General features: G+C 40.7%; 1 protein-coding gene across 1 annotated transcript in view; it reads right to left on the bottom strand.

The window, feature by feature from the left end:
- The window catches only part of LOC116056200, a 44,266-nt gene that overhangs the window by 23,592 nt on the left and 3,535 nt on the right, over positions 1-17,139 (bottom strand). The window contains exons 2-9 of the mRNA XM_035995316.1: positions 9,826-10,155; positions 9,431-9,688; positions 9,255-9,296; positions 3,096-3,137; positions 2,509-2,601; positions 2,381-2,409; positions 1,287-1,343; positions 1,001-1,069 (exon numbers count right to left, since the gene is read on the bottom strand). Coding sequence (XP_035851209.1) covers positions 1,001-1,069; positions 1,287-1,343; positions 2,381-2,409; positions 2,509-2,601; positions 3,096-3,137; positions 9,255-9,296; positions 9,431-9,688; positions 9,826-10,155 — 920 coding nt within the window. The remainder of the gene's footprint in view (positions 1-1,000; positions 1,070-1,286; positions 1,344-2,380; positions 2,410-2,508; positions 2,602-3,095; positions 3,138-9,254; positions 9,297-9,430; positions 9,689-9,825; positions 10,156-17,139) is intronic.

The raw sequence follows: 17,139 nt of genomic DNA, 5'->3' as shown, positions 1-17,139 counted from the left end.
CAACATGAAATATGCAAGACATTACAACAGACACAACACACTGAATGAAAAAAATTAATCTTAAAGAGTTTGGTAATCCCCTAACCTTGCATTGCCAGACCTTCCTCCACAGCGCTGTAGAGGAGGGTCTGACTAGTCCACACAGCATTCCAGGATGGGAGTAAAACATACTCTGGTTTATTGGCATTTCTTTAAAAACAATCACAATCGTCTTAGGCAGCGCTAAGTTGTTTTAGTCATGTAACAGAAAACTCAGATTGGACAGATAGTCTAGCTAGCTGTCTGGATTTACCCTGCAGAGATCTGAGGAGCAGTTAACCATAGTCCTCAGAAATCCACCGGGGTTTAGAATTACAGAAACACAAAGACAGCTGAAGGTAACTGACGTCCAGCCGAAAAAGAGGGACATCTGGCGGAATTTCCGGCAGCACCGGAGCAATTCAGGAAGTGGAACGTCGTGGATATAGACTAGTAATAGTAATGTGAATTTCAATACTTGTAAAACCTTTTAACATCAGCCTCAGCTGTACTTTGTGATTAATGCCTATATACCTTTTTCACGGCAGACATGTTGACATGTCATAGTAGGAACAGCACAGGTGTATTCCAAACCATTAATGATGGCTGCATTCCTCTTAGGAGAGGCCCTGGTATGGTGCATGCTGACTCACTGAAATAGCTTACTGGGACACTTGATGGAATTGAGCCATCATTAAGGTTATCAATTTCAGCTGTGCTTTTCCTACTATGACAAGACAAAATGTCTGCTGTGAAAAATTTCCATTACCAAATGTTAGCATGCTAAGATTCTGATCTAAGATAGTGGCCATGTCAAAGATTACAGTTGCTTAACATCAGCACGTTAGCACCATGGATGTGGTTAGCATGCTGCATGATGCAATCAGCTCCAAACTGCACTGTGCAGCTTCACAGAGCCGCTCACATGGCTGTAGACTCTTCATTCAGTAACATCATCACTATAACCAATCAGACAGCTGACCTGAGCTTTACTGCTGGTCTTCTTGGTGTGGCTGATGGAGGCGTAGAAAACACCACCTTCAGGATCAGCCTGCACAGAGAAGAAAACATAATGGCTGCTCAGTAACATGTTGGGTGTTGTAGTTTAGTTGCAGAATTTGACTTCTCTTTTTCTCTGTGGTAGAAGGAAGTTGGACTTTTAGAGCTTTTTGACTGTATTGGGGAACAATTATATGCCTGTAACAGTGGGTGTAACTCTGTACTGTGTGTGTGTGTGTGTGTGTGTGTGTTTGTGTGTGTGATCTTACCATGTTCTGACTGGTTTCTGGAGCAGACTGAGTCTCTGCAGGGTTCAAGCTCAGTCCCTGGACAAACACAGACTAGTTAAGGTTTTCCATATACATCTATTTGTATATTGAGCAGTTAATCACTAAATCGAAATTAAAGTTGGGCTTTTACTTCAGAAAAAGTTCACACAGAAAGTCAAGAAAAAGTTGGTTGAATCTACCTTCTTGCCAATTTTAGACTATGGAGATGTGTTTTACAGACACTCCACAACGTCCCTGTTGAAATCTTTGGATTCTGTGTATCATTCAGCACTGAGATTTATAACTCATGCTAAGTACTCTAGCCATCACTGTGTATTATATGAAATGGTAGGTTGGCCCTCACTCAACACAAGAAGGCTCAAACATTGGTTGACCTTTGTGTACAAATCAATAACTGGTCATACTTCTTCATATTTAACTACACTCTTAACATCTAGTAGATCTGAACATAATCTAAGATCAAGTAGATACATAATGTCTGATGTTCCACAAACTAAAACAGAGTTTGGATAAACTGCTTTTTGTTACAGTGCTCCAACTTCATGGAATGAGTTACAAAATCAGCTAAAATTGCAGGTTTTTATTTCATATACTGAATTCAAGTCCTGCCTACATCAAATATATCAACATGTTTGCGCTTGTATTTAAAATGTGATTTTCTGTTTTTATTTCTTATTTCTTATTGCTGTCCATCCCTGTCTGTCTGTTATTTGTTCTATGTTAAAGTATATTTTTATGTGCTGCCTTCTTGGCCAGGGCTCACTTGTAAAAGAGATTTTAATCTCAATGTGATTTTTTCCCTGGTAAAATAAAGGTAAAATAAAAAAATATTGATACTTATTATAGTATTAACTGTGTTCTATGCTGTAAATGAACATCTTCTTCTGATTTTTCCCTGAATGTCCCTCTCAAGCTAAATTCTAAACTTGATATTGGATTGCAGTCATTTTGGAGACCTTTGCTGCTGCAACTGGTTTATGTCAATACAACACAGCAAACTGAAGATCTACCACAAACACTGTTTTAAAAGTCATAACTATATAAAAATATGATTATTAAGGTTTAAAACTCACAATGTTTTCATTCGTCTGCGTGTTGTTCCCTGAAAACACAAAAGAGAGTCGACTTTAGCTTCCACGGTCAAATTCCAGGTTTATTAAAACCCTTTTGTTAAAAAAGTTGAATCTGTGATTGTTCTCACTTTTAGTTTTCTTCCGTCTGATGACTACCACGATGATGATTGCTGCTAAGAGTGCTGTTACTCCCACAGCCACAATGATGTACAACAACCAACCTGGAAGGAGAATAAAAACATTTTGGTTACAGCTTCATGTTTGGTTAAAAATAACAACTACAATATTACTATATCTGCTTTTTGTAAACATTTTGAAACAAACTTTGCGAAGTAAATCTGTCTCTGTTGGTACAAATCTGTATCTCTTAGTTAACACACCTCACATCAGGTCTACATCAACTGGATCTTACTTTGAATGTTGTTCATGATTGTATCTTTAAACAATTTAACCATCTAATGAACCCGTTGCTACATTGTCTTGATTGTGGTTTGAGAAAATTCACCAACCTCTAATGAAACCCTTAAAATAAATGTTTGCTTTTATCTGTAATTTTTTTCTAAACCACATTACGAGGGATTAAAAAATACAAACATAAAGGCAAGGTTTGAGACTTGTAGTAGATAATTCATACTTCAGGCTTCATAAGGATCACGAGAGAGAGAGAGAAAGAGAGAGAGAGAGAGAGAGAGAGAGAGAGTATGATGTTAAGTACCTGGTGTTGTTGGTGTGTTATCTGTTCCCACTGTTGTGCTTCCTTTTAATTTTGTTATAAAACAACAAAACACAAGAAATGATGTTAAAATACTTCATATTTACTATCTGAAGAGATTAAACAAGAAAGAATAATCATCTTAAAAGTTAAAAAAGAGACAGACAGAGAGAGAGAGAGAGAGAGAGAGAAATTTTAGCAATATCTCTTCACAATAACACTACAGAAATTAAAAAGAAAACACAAATCACCTTCACAAACTGCACCCAAAGCACCATGACTGCACCATATCAATTCAACAGTTGAAAGATCACTCATAGTTTTAGAAAACCGGAAATCAATCAAGACTCTAGATTTGATCAAAGTTAAAAAACATACGTTCACATCATTGCTACACTTTTGTTCCACTCTGTTTTTCCTACTGATGTAAATAGCCATTTTTGCTTGCCCTAGAATGAAATTCAGCAATTGACAGAAGAAACGTTTTTTCCGAAAGTACTTAAAACCCAAGATGAAAGTCTCAATACAAAACGTTTCATCAAACCTCAAAAACTATTCTTCTAATCTCATAAACAAAGGTTCTGATCTAAAACAATGCATGAAAGCATGAAAAACTGTCTCCCTTTGAGGACAGAAAGGGCAAACAGAATTAACTTCTGGATTCAACACTGAAATAAAAGAATTGACAGCAATGGCACCATGGAGAATTCTCCATTGTATATCACCAACCCTTTTAGACAATGGTGGCTTATATAATGATCTCCATTCAGGTTTTACATCATTTCTCAGTTTAAAAACAGAACGCCATGGTGTATCGATTCTCTTTTCTAACACTTTCTTATTAAAAACCAAAACACAGGCTCTATACAGTTTTTTTCCATCACTTGACAAGAAATCTAAAAACAAAGATTCACCTGATTTCAGCAAAAAACCTGTACCCTCTTCAAGATTGGGTTGAATAATCAAACACGAAAGGGGTCCTCAACATCAGGAGAACAAGCCCCTGTAGAAAAGTCTCTTAACAAATGTTCTTCTTCAACTGTAAACATGCTTTAAGTTTGACCAAAAACGAGTTAATAAGCGAACAGATCTGATTCGTAAATGTTTGGATACGACATCCACATTCTCAAATTGAGGCCCAGTTAATGTCAACAAATGTCCCAAAGTAAAGACCTTGGATTGCAGAAAAATGGTGCTGAACCCCGGCAGATAACAGTAAGTAGCAATGTCCAAACGGGCCCCAAGTATCAGTGGTTCCTGCAAGAGCCAGTGGAGAGAATAGAAGTTCTCAGTCTTGTGCACACGAAAAAAACTCCACACCTTGAAAAGATTTTGATAGAAAGCAGGCAGTTCCGATAAATCCAATTTGGTTGGATCCATTAAAGAGGGATTTATCCAGTCCGAAACCCCCAATAGTGTGCAAAATAGTGCAACTCACAGCACGCCAGCTGAAATCTGTAGAACCATCAAGTAATCTTTTTACAAACTGTAACCGAAAGGCAGCCATTCTACTTTGTAAATGAATCAAACCTTGCCCACCCTCATCTTTGGGGAGGTATAAACGCTCTGTGGGATCCAGTGCAATTTGTCCCAAAAAAAATTCACAAGAGCAGCTTGAGCTTCCGCTAAAAACTGTGGAGAAGGGTCTACACATGCCAATCTATGCCAAAGTGAAGATGCCACTAAGTTGTTGACAATGAGAGTTCTCCCCCTATAGGACATATTCGGTAATAACCATTTCCACTTCTCCAAGCGCCCTTTAATTTTTTCCATCAAACCCTCCCAATTTTTTTGTAACACACTGTCATCCCCTAGATAAACTCCTAGATATTTTATACCCCCATTTCCCCAACACAACCCATCAGGAAGGCAAGGTTTACCATCAGCCCATTGTCCTAACAATAAGGCATCACTTTTCTTCCAATTAACCTTTGCAGAAGACAACAGTCTAAATTCTTCAATTAAATTAAATAAAATCTGCACATCACTTTGCCTGTTGATCATGACCATAATATCATCGGCATAGGCTGACAAACACATCTTTTTATTACAAACCGGTAAAGACAAACCACTTAGTTGACCTCTTATCTGTTGAAGCAATGGCTCAATAGCCAAGGAATACAACATTCCAGACAAGGGGCAACTTGTCTGATACCCCTGAGAACCTGAAAAGGAGCACATAAGCCACCATTTATTTTCAGCATACTCTCAACGTCACAATAGAGTAGCCTAATCATATCTAGAAAGTTTTTGCCAAAACCAAAAGCTGTTAAAGCACTCCACAAATATGAGTGCTCTACTCGGTCAAACGCCTTCTCCTGATCCAAAGATAACAAGCCACAGTCCAAATTTAACAATTTAGAGACATAAAAAATATCCCGAATAAAAGAAATATTGTCAAATATAGATCTACCAGGAACACAGTACGTCTGATCCGGATGGATAACCTGACCCAACACTCCAGCCAATCTGTTACCCAATGCCTTAGAAAGTATTTTATAATCACTGCAGAGAAGCGAGACAGGGCGCCAGTTCTTTATATCTGTGAGGTCCCCTTTTTGTGGAATAAGAGTGATCACCGCTCTTCGGCAACTCAACGGCAACCCGCCCTCCGACAAGCTGTCCTTCAGTACCTCCAGCAGATCTACACCCATTTCCAACCAAAAAGCCTTATAGAAGTCAATCGGGAGGCCATCCATTCCTGGGGCCCTCCCAGACTCCATGCTTTGCAGGGCCTTATAAAGCTCTTCCAGGGTCAGCACCCCTTCAAGACCATTATTGGCCTCCTCTGACACCTTTGGTAGGCTGTCAAGGAAAACGTTGTCCACACAACACTCTGACTTCAGCTCGCTCCTATACAGATTTTGATAAAAATTAACTGCTCTTCCCCGAATACCAGCAGGATCTGACACTAATACTCCATCTTCGGAGCGCAATCCATGAATAAGCCGTTTCTGACCATTCTTTTTTTCCAAATTGAAAAAGTATTGGGACGGTGCATCCATCTGATCAATGCTCTGAAAGCGTGAACGGACCAGAGCCCTCTGTATTTTATGCCCCAGTAGATCAGCTAACTGAGCTTTCTTCTTTGAACAGGCTTCTAAATAATGAATCTCGCCGGTAGATTGTGCCAGATTTTGAAATTCAATTATCTCTCCCTCCAAAAGCTCTAAAGAACGAGTCAACTCCTTAGTAACGTTGTGAGTATACTGTTGAGTAAACTGTCTGATTTGTATCTTACCAACATCCCACCACTGTTGCAATGAATAAAAAGAAGACTTCTTTGCTCTGTGAACTTCCCAGAAGTACTTAAATGATTCCTTAAAAAAATGATCACTCTACAAATTAGTATTAAAATGCCAGTATGCACTTTTTGGTTTTATTGAGCTTAAAATAAGCTTACAGTGCACCATACTGTGATCTGAAAAACTTACTGGTGTTATATAAAATTTATTGAAAATACTAAGATGGTGATTAAAACTGTAAAATCTGTCCAGCCTAGCTAATGACATAACATTATCACGTGTGTGAAGCCAAGTGTACTGTCTATCGTTACCATTTAAAGATCTCCAAATATCACATAAATCATACTTTTTACTAATATGAATTAAGCGTTTACGCGAAGCCAAATGAGGCTCCATGTGATTCCGATCTAGATTATGCTCAGTACAACTGAAATCACCACCTAGGAACAAGAAGTCTTCAGAGCAACAGTTTTGTAGAGTTGAACATAGTATGTCCAAAAAAAAACCCCATTCTTTCAACTGGTGCAGTTGGAACATATACACAAATAAAAATAAACACATAACTTTCAACAACAGCTCTTACTTTTAAAAGCCTACCTTTTACTATTTCATCAACATCATAAGAGACAGGACTAAAATTCTTTGTGAATAAAATGGCAACTCCCCCACTTATTGAAGTGTTATGGCTTAACACAGGGATGCCATCAAACTCCCTCGCCCAGTCGGCAGCATTTTTCAAGTCACTATGAGTTTCTTGTAACAAAACAACATCAATTTTCTTTTGCTTAATTACTTCATATATATTAGCTCTTTTTCTAGAATCCCTTGCCCCATTAACATTCAAAGTAGCTACATGAACATCACTCATAAATAATAAAGAGGAAAAGAAAAGCCACCAAATAGGTAGAAAAACATCAGCCATTCTACTTTCAAATTTAACCGACATCGTTGTTTCAATCAGTACTAAGACTCCTCACAATTTTCTTAAGTCGATAGACTTCTTTATTAGTAAAGCAACTCTCTGCCATTAGGCTTCTTGTCTATTCAGCGAACTGCTTAACATCAGGGAAATATTCCTGCACACGCACACCTCTTTTATTTTTTGTTGATCTAAGGAATAACTTAATATCATCAAGTTCATAATCCCGACCACTAAAATCCCCCTGAGAAAGTGTACTGGAGTCAGAAGACCCACCATCACTTTCCGTTTCCTGATCTATCATCTATCATCTTCTTGCACTTCACTCCTTTTACTTATTTTGGCATCAAACATTTTATCAATTATCTTCCTTTTATTAGAAGGTACTTTAAAAAAAAGTTCTTTCTCCACACCATCCGTTCCACCTGCCTCTTGCAGAGTCACTGAACTATTCTCACTTTCTATTTGTTCATCACGTTTATCTTCAGAAACCGGTGCTACGCTCGGTAAATCCTCAACACTAGCCTCTCAAAGTGTAGTGGTGTGTATCGTCTCCGAGTGCTCACAACCACACTCTCACCGGGAACACCCGCAGCCGTCACCGCCACAGCCGAGCTCGGCCCCGGCAATACCTCCTCAACTATGTCAGCCACACCATCCGCACCACCATCGCCTTTAGTGTTCCCATTCACTGCGTTTGCTTCCCTGTCTGAAACTTTGTCAGGACAGTTGCGAATTAAATGTCCAGTTCTACCGCAACCAAAACACTTTGATTTCGCGGTAGTGACAAAAATCACATATTCAAAGTTGTCAATTCGAAAATTGAGCGTCATGTCTAGCTCACCATCATCCTGAATAATCATATAATCGCCTGATCGAAACAATGTGTTTCAACAACAGTGATCTGCAATTGATTGGGATCTTTATGATCGGAGATACCAATTTTCCATAGCGAGATAAAGCTTGCGTCAAAATGTCATCGCTTACGAACGGTGGAACGTTTGATAAAGTGACTCTCTTAGCTGGCAATGAAAGAGGAAGAACAGAGACAAAATCACCACCAATGACTATTCCGTGTTCGACTACTTCATTGACTTTATCAACGCTATTAAGAAACACCACAACGGCACCATTCATTCTGGAGGCGGATAGCACGCTCCCATGCCCCACAACCTCACCAACAGCAAGACAACATTCCTCCACACTCACCGCGGCGGCTACTTTAACCGCATTACGCCGCGTGAGTGAACTCAAAACCTGCCCACGTGGGACCGACATGCTTCCCCGATAAAGTGGATAGCACGCGGCCCAACAAAGAACCAAAAAAGAAAAAATAGAAAAGACCAGCAAACCAGCAAGGAGAAAAGATAGAAAAAATCAGCTTCACTCACAAGCTCTCCAGTCACGCTCACACTCCTTCAACTCGCACCCAGACACACCGGAAGTGAGAGAGAGAGAGAGAGAGAGAGAGAGAGAGAGAGAGAGAGAGAGAGAGACAGAGAGAGAGAGACAGAGAGAGAGAGACAGAGAGAGAGAGAGAGACAGAGACAGAGAGAGAGAGAGAGACAGAGAGAGAGATAAAGAGAGACAGACAGAGAGAGAGATAAAGAGAGAGGGACAGAGAGACAGAGAGAGAGAGAAAGAGAGAGAAAGAAATAGAGAGAGACAGACAGAGAGAGAGACAGAGAGAGATAGAGAGAGAGACAGAGACAGAGAGAGAGAGAGACAGAGAGAGAGAGAGAGAGAGAGAGAGAGAGAGACAGAGAGAGAGAGAGAGAGAGAGAGAGAGAGAGAGACAGAGAGAGAGACAGAGAGAGATAGAGAGAGAGAGAGAGACAGAGAGAGAGAGAGAGAGAGAGAGAGAGAGAGAGAGAGAGAGAGAGAGAGAGAGAGACAGAGAGAGAGAGAGAGAGAGAGAGAGAGAGAGAGAGAGAGAGAGACAGAGAGAGACAGAGAGAGAGAGAGAGAGAGAGAGAGAGAGAGTATGATGTTAAGTACCTGGTGTTGTTGGTGTGTTATCTGTTCCCACTGTTGTGTTTCCTTTTGATTTTGTTATAAAACAACAAAACACAACAAATGGTGTTAAAATACTTCATATTTACTATCTGAAGAGATTAAACAAGAAAGAATAATCATCTTAAAAGTTAAAATACATCAAATAAAACCAACTGTACCTGTTTTCTTACAAGAGGACTGGGGGCCGACATTACACAGCAGAGTGTTTCCATTCTTCTTATCTGTCACGTTACACTTCAGTAACTTCTGATGAAGATGAGGAGGAAATGACACACTGGCTGAACAGGTATGAGGTGTTATCTTCACGTCATTCTCATCACCCTCATACAGCCACTTCACTGAGTGGTCACACTCAGAATATGTCAACACAGAGCAGATCAAGGTGACTGTATCATCAGTGTTCTTCTGTTCTACCACTGGTGAAGATGGAGATATTGTGAGAGAAAGACAACAAGAGTTAAATTAACTTCATCACTGTAATCATAATTATTGTCATGTTTCAGTATATTGTTCTAACAAGACAGTTAGTAAACATTATGATGTAAATACTCACTGATAACAACAGACAGATGAACCACAGCATCTGGACCTTGTTGTTGTCCTGATTTGTTGAACTGTCTGCAGGTGTAACGACCAACATCCTCCTCTGTGACATTCTTTATAACCAGAGAACATTTTTCTGTAACACTCAGTCTGTCTGATTTAGTTTTGGGAATCACATCTTTAACCTGCCCATGCTCTATCAGCGCTACTGCTGTTTCCCCTTTACGACTAAAAAGCCAAGTAGTGCTACTACAGTCCTGAATTATCACATTTTCACAAGGCAGAATGACTTCATCTCCAGCTCTGACAGTGAAGGAGAGGGAGTTATGTCCAGCTACTTCTGTTGAAGATGAGATAAACATAACTGAGATAATAATTTGCCATTCATGTGTATAGTTAGGTTATGTTTGAGGATGATTATTACAAAAAACAACAAAGATCAGCACAGTAATCCACTCAACACACCATGTTCAAAACAAACAGAAAACTTGGCCGTCTCACTTAAATCAATGTAAGTTATTCAAATACTATCAATAACATTTCTTTTAGTCATGTATGTGTTTTGGGTCCTTACCTGTAAACTGGAGCATCAGAATCACAAATAAAGTTATTTGAATCCGTCTGAATTCAGCCATTGTTCCTCTCCGTCTCTCTCTCTTGTTCTCTCGCCCTCGACTGTCAACGTTTCTGACTTCTTTAGGAGAGAAACAGCGTTTACTTCCCGTTTTGCGCAAGTGTCACTTCCTTATAGTGACTGAATCTTTGTTTTCTCTCATTCTGTCACTTGTTGAATTCACGTAGAAAGATCAATTTTTCCTCTTTTTGAATTTCATGTAGATATCTAAACAGCCAAAAAGCCAGATGTGGTTCAGTGAGATAAAAGACACAAGTTCAACGAGTTCAACAAGAGAAGCTTGAGGTCAAAGTTATAAATAAACCTGTAGAGTATCAGCTGAGAACTGAGTTGTGGGAGTTGACAGTGATCGTCTCTACTCACCCAGCCTCCAAAACCACAACACAACCACAGTCACATCTATAGTGCTGTTTCAGAGTCAAACACTTCCTGTCTATACTCACAACCTGCATTAACAGAATGTCTTTGGAAAGGGGTGCCATGGTTTTTCTCACTCTCTGTGCACAGGGGTATTTGCCTTTTAATAACTAATTCTCAATACAATTGAAAGTTGAGCTAAGTGAATGAAAAGTGCACGAATTACCTTGCTGTATGAAACATGAGAAACATTAATATGAGCTGATTTATTTTAGATTGACGAAGATATTAGATTTAACAGGATTCCACATACATTTCTACACAGTTTTCTCTCATCTAATACTTGGTTCTCAAGTACATTTGTGACAATGATGTTTATGACGTCTTGAAAAAAGGAGTTCTGAAGAAGTTGAGTTGCAAACGCAATCGTGCATCGATGTCCTTAAAATACAGAGCAAAAGCTTCACGGTGACGACACATGAATGCAGAAATTAGTCAAACTGCTCGCCCACCAGAATTTGACCCCTGATACCCCTGGTGTAATACGCCCATACAGGGAAAATGATGATGTTTTAGTGGTTTGTTGGTTGCTCACTGCAGCTTAGTGGTGTTTTCTAAGAACTGAAGGGGAAGTGTTTCAGTGAGAATGTGGTTAACAGCAGCAGCAGAGCTCTGCAGGTTTTACCCTCTGATGATGATGACCAGATAAGGCTCTCAGGCACGGGGGACTCCAGGATGTTTTTAAGTGGGGTGGCACAGGGGGGGACCGATAATCAGTCAGGGGGGCCCAGGGGGGCATTTTATCAGAATACAGCATAGAAAATCTGCTTGTAATATAGGAAATATTGGGTAGGATTGAACACAATGTAATTCTGCTAATAAAACATCATACTCATTATTAGTTTCACTTGTTTTCATTTAAAAGTGCAGGTGACACACGTCTCAAGCTCCTGAGAATTATTCCTTGTGTTATTCCCTGCCAGTGCTTTTGTAACCCTTTTTCTGTGTCTTCTCCTTCCAGTCATTACCTTCACCGTCACTCTGCCTACAGTCAGCTGGCTTCGCCATCCAGTCCCCTCCTCGTGGCTCCCTGCTCCAGCTTGCCTCCACTCAAGCCTCCATTCTTCCCCACGTCCACTCCTCGACTCCGCGTGCTCCAGTGCCTCCCTCTCGGATCTCTCAGCTCCGGCCTCCCCGTGCTCCCGGAGCTTCCTCTCTGTTCCCCGTTCCAGTCTCTGTGCCCGCGCTCTCATTCCTGGCATCCACCTTCCCACTACCCCATTCTCTTCCCCCTACCCTTATTTCCCAAATAAACTTAATTTTGCTGTCCTCAGTGTAACCCCAGCCTTTACTTCCGTGACAAACGTGCATCACTTTGTTACACACGTTATAATGCTCGCTTAGCTGCTAGCATGGCACGCCCTCATACTCTGCTTCTGACTGGCTAGTAGTCCTTACCTAGGTACTGCGCATGTGTGACTCCCAACAAAGATGGAACAGAAGTGAGAGGTCTCACTCTGTAGCTAAAACAGAGAGCTCAACACACAGGGTGAAAAGAGGAGCTGCAGCAATGTGCAGTACAACAACAATATGGTGTTTTTAGAAAATTAAACCATGTAAACCTATTCTGATATAACCTCTAAATCCAATTATGAACCTGAAAATGAGCATAATATGAGCACTTTAAACAAATTGTATATCCAAATACAATACACATTTACTATAGGCTCCGTCTGCCACTTTAAATCAGTGCTGGTTCCATGGTATCACAATTTTGGATAGCCATTATGGAAATATTAATTGGTCGTGTGACAAGGGCTACATTATGTAAAAAGCTCCAAAGTTAAGCCAAAAAACCACAAAGTGGGTGAAAGACTTGCATAGAACATGTCCATCTTCATAAATTTGCAAAAACATTTGCATGATCAAGAAGCTATAACCTGCATGAAATTCTATGGTTTATGAGCTTCAAGACAGCAGACATCTTTGTTGTCATAGTAAAGTGGTCTTTATAGTGGTAAACAGTGGTGGAAGAAGTATTCACATCCTTTACTTAAGTACAGGTACTAATACCACACTGTAAAAATATTCCGTTACAAGTAAAAGTCCTGCATTGAAAATGTTACTTAAGTAAAAGTATCATCAGGAAAATGTACTTAAAGTATTAAAAGTAAAAGTACTCGATGCAAAACTAGTAACTAAAGCTGTCAGATGAACGTAGTGGAGTAAAAAGTACAACATTTCTCTCTGAAATGTAGCGGAGTAGAAGAAGAAAGTGGCATGAAAAGAAAAGACTCAAGTAAATGTAGCAGGTACAAATAGTTGCTGGCCCTTTAAGAGTTGAGCTCAGGTGAACGTGCAGGAGGGGGGTGCACGAGCAGAGTCAGAGGGTGAGACCATAGACAGTATATAAAGTGGACCAACAGATCCCGTGTCTCTGGACGGAGACCAGTGAAGGATATTAGAAGCACTCTTCCGGTGATGGCTGAGCGTTACTGAGCAGCCTCCAGCTGAGAGAGACGACGTAGATGTGACGTGAGCAACGTGTCTGAAAGTTGGAAGTCTTCTGGTAGCTGTGCCAAGAGAAATCTCAATCATTTCGAATCTTGCAGAGATGGAGAGCGCAGGTATATGTAAGGAGATAACATAGACACAGGCTAATTATTGCTAACTAAAATGCTAGTTAACATTAGTAATTAAACCTAAACAGCTAATGTAAATCGAAACTGCCTGCGAGCTTCTCCTGTACTATACGGTAATTCCTCTACTGTGCGACAGTAAGTCTCGTGGTTATGACACAATCGTTAGCCTATTTTTATAAAAACGTCTGCTACGGAGCCATAACGTGAGGTACAAGGTAATGGAGCCTTTTATACATTGTCGTGTTTCTTTAGAAATAAACAATGGACAAATAGAGTCTTTAAACGCTTCAGATGTAATGTTATTCTCTGTCAAAGTGACGTCAAAATGAATAGCAGTCGATGGGATGCTAACGGGAGGTGATCGTTTTGTAGCATCAAAATGGCGCCATAGGAGGTTCGAGTTCTGTAGCGAAGGACAGAACGTTAGCGGTGTGGAGCTACACTGCGGCGCCTAAAGTCATAGTTTAAGAGTTATCATCGAGTGGTCATATAACGTGTCCTAAAGTCCGTAACGCGGTTACGTTTAGGTTTCCCGTTTACTTCGACAGTGTGAGCGACGAAACCGAGCTCCAGTGAACAAAAGTGAGTGTTAGCTTTAGCTTCTAACTGAGCTGCAGAGCGATGCACAGACACAGACTAGCTACACGGAGGAAGACGACTGGAAGAGCATTCAAGTGTGAGTCTAGTGCTGGTGTTCATATCGTCTAGGTCGCTAGAAGTGCTAAAGTTAACTTTACAAGAGTTTTGTTCAGTAAGAGCTAGTTTGAACTTCGTGGAGATCGAGGAGTGCTGGGTTGGAACGTTACCGCCACCCCTCCCCCGCTCCGTGTGTGAACTGCGTGGGAAGACGCGATTTCAAGTTTGTAGCTGTGGCCCATCCTGCATGCAGAGGGAAAACGGCGGCTTTTCCTCCGCTGGTGCGACAACTTCCTTAGGAAGTTTACCCTGCCAGCCATCAGACATCCTTCAAGTGCGATCTCTGCTGTTTGTGGGTAATATCTGCACCACACTTTGCTATTAACACTGACAACACAAGATACTATGCGCAGTCAGAGCTGAACTGTGAACTGGACTAACTGACGCCGCGCTTGTGCTCTCACACATACACCACACTAGCGCCTAGTGAACTGAACTGTACAGCAGCGGCGCTGGTACGTACACTGGTGCTCAACACATACACACGCCCTCATATTGCTGAAGACTGAGAAAAAGACAATAACTGTCAGCTCATTCATATTGACCACACCCACACTGGAAAGGAAAGTTTTTTTTCTTTATGTTTAACCACTGTTGAAGTTAACAATGAGAATGTTTTCATGTTATATGCCTGAGACACACAGTTTGATGCTGTCCTCCTCTCCTTCTTCAATGACTAACGAATCTATCTCTTTCTCTCCCCTGTCTTTCACTTGTTGAAGCCTGAAAATATATTAAACAAATTAATAACATAACTAATTCCACTGGTCAGACTGTTGAGCTCTGTTTCAGACTGATACCTCCGGTTCAGGCTGGTCCTCATCCTCAACACGGGCCTTTTTCAGTCGCGGAAAATACTTTTCAATACTCATCTGGATTGAAGCAGCAAACATTCAGTGTAAGAGTAAAAAATGACATAACATTATTTATAATACGTTTATTTGATTCACAGCTGCTACATATAGTGTTTTGACCTCGACAACCCAACTGCATTTTACAGCAAACTTGCGACTAGTTAACTTTCTAAAGCGGGCACAATCGCTTGTTTGCTAAGAGTCGGGTCGGTGATTGTGAATTGTGTAAAGGTGTTCACGAGATAGATACCAACCTTTCGTGAACTTGTGAATTTCGCCAGCCGTCTTCTCTCTTGATGGAGACAGACGCTGTGTGCACGGTGGGCTCGATGGTGTTTTAAGCCTCCAACGTCGCCTTACAGGCACTAACCCTCACCGTAACCTTAAACATAACCATTGCTGCGGTGCCTGGAAGGTGACGTTGGGGGCTTAAAAAAAACAACACCGCAGTGTGTGTGTGTGTGTGTGTGTGTGTGTGTGTGTCACAAGTGACAGAGAGACGGAGGAGAGCAGGGAAAGGAAATGCAGAAGAACATATTTTAAATAGCGTTAAAAAATAATAAAATAACGAAACGCAATGTGCTGGCCGGTGTTGATAGTGAGGCACCGCCACACAATACTCTATGTGTGGGAGACACTGGTTCGGGTCGGACTCGGTCACATCAGCGCGATAAGGCATTGGACAATTTAAATTGAAAAAAGGTTATTGTGTAGGTGCGTGCCTGTGTTAACGTACGCTTGTTGCCCCGTGTGTGCTGATGCCTCATCTGTTGACATTTCTGAATGCCTTCCTACAGTTGTTTAATAAAAGCTTTCCACACAAACAAACGTACATGTGTCATTAGTATGAGAAAAAAATGTGATTTTAACTGTTTCGGCCTCGGACATAAATATCTTAATGCCTGTCGGGCTCGGGTCGGGTTCGGTTACTGCTCTGTTGGACGCTGGCCGGGCTCGGACAGAAAAATGCGGCCCGATCCGCACTCTAATGTAGCTCAGCATAAATTCTGTCAGGGAGACTTCAATTACATTGTCTCTCTTCTCTTTAACTGATCAGATGGTAGGTGGGTGTTACGTTTCTGTATACCAATCAGAAAAATGACTACCATGTTTTAAATCTGTTCTCTCCTGCTTCTGTCAGTTGTATTTTCAGACGAGAGTGCGACCTGCCTCCTCCCCTTCTACCTCCAGCCATATTCGGCACGGGTTCTCGGTCTTCTCCCGGCTGACGGCTCGTTTTGCCTATACGGATTTTCCTCACCACCACCAGTGTCTAGATTCCATTGGGGGATATGTTTTGGTTTTCCTAAACCTTAGAATTGTATATATACCCCGTGTACAATGGAGTCTAATCTCCAAAGTTATGTTTGTAATTACTTTGTGATATCTTACTAATAAATGTTTGCATATCTGCAACGAAGTCTCTCCTGATTGAAATATATATGTGTTCCCTCAGGGAAATGTTGAATTATCTGATTCAACTGTTTCTCTATTTAAAAATAAATAAATTATCAAACAAATCTAACTTACGTTTTTCCTTTTTATGTTTTCTGTCATTAACTGTATTATAGTGGTGTTTCTTTGGCTGCTCAATGCTCCACTTTGTTCACCAGCTAGTCTCTAACTGTGTCTGTCTGCTGTTTGCTGCTGAGCAGGGAGTGTACGATGGCTTTTTAAAGCCTTTTGTGTTAGAAAATGAGGCTCTGAGAGCTGAGTGTGAAACAGAACAGTAAAGGTTTTGGCCGGACAGCAAAACAATGAGCTGAAACTCACTATGAAGCTCTGTAAAGCTGAAGGGAGCAGCAGATTCAGCTGATAATTCTTTGTAGGTTCATCACAATGAGCAACCCCTTTTCATCGCCACATTGTCATATATTGTTTCCATAGGAACATTGATTGTCGCCACTTTAAAAGGCAAAAAAGCCCCAAAAATAATCTTAAAAACAAAAACAAAGAAATCCATCTGCTACTTCAGAACCACGGACAGCGGCATTGACAGATCAAAATATAGTCTAGATGCTCTAAAGACATTTAGGAGCTATTCCTGCTTCTGGCCATGGTCGTGTTTGTTAACCTGAGATGAAAAATGAGCCCACAGTGAGTCATAATGTGACAGGAGCAAAAACTGCTCAGAAATGGCT

Source organism: Sander lucioperca, chromosome 19, assembly GCF_008315115.2.
Source record: "Sander lucioperca isolate FBNREF2018 chromosome 19, SLUC_FBN_1.2, whole genome shotgun sequence".
Classification (NCBI taxonomy): Eukaryota; Metazoa; Chordata; class Actinopteri; order Perciformes; family Percidae; genus Sander; species Sander lucioperca.
Note: the sequence above shows the minus strand (reverse complement) of the source record. Positions and strands in the feature narration are given on the sequence as shown.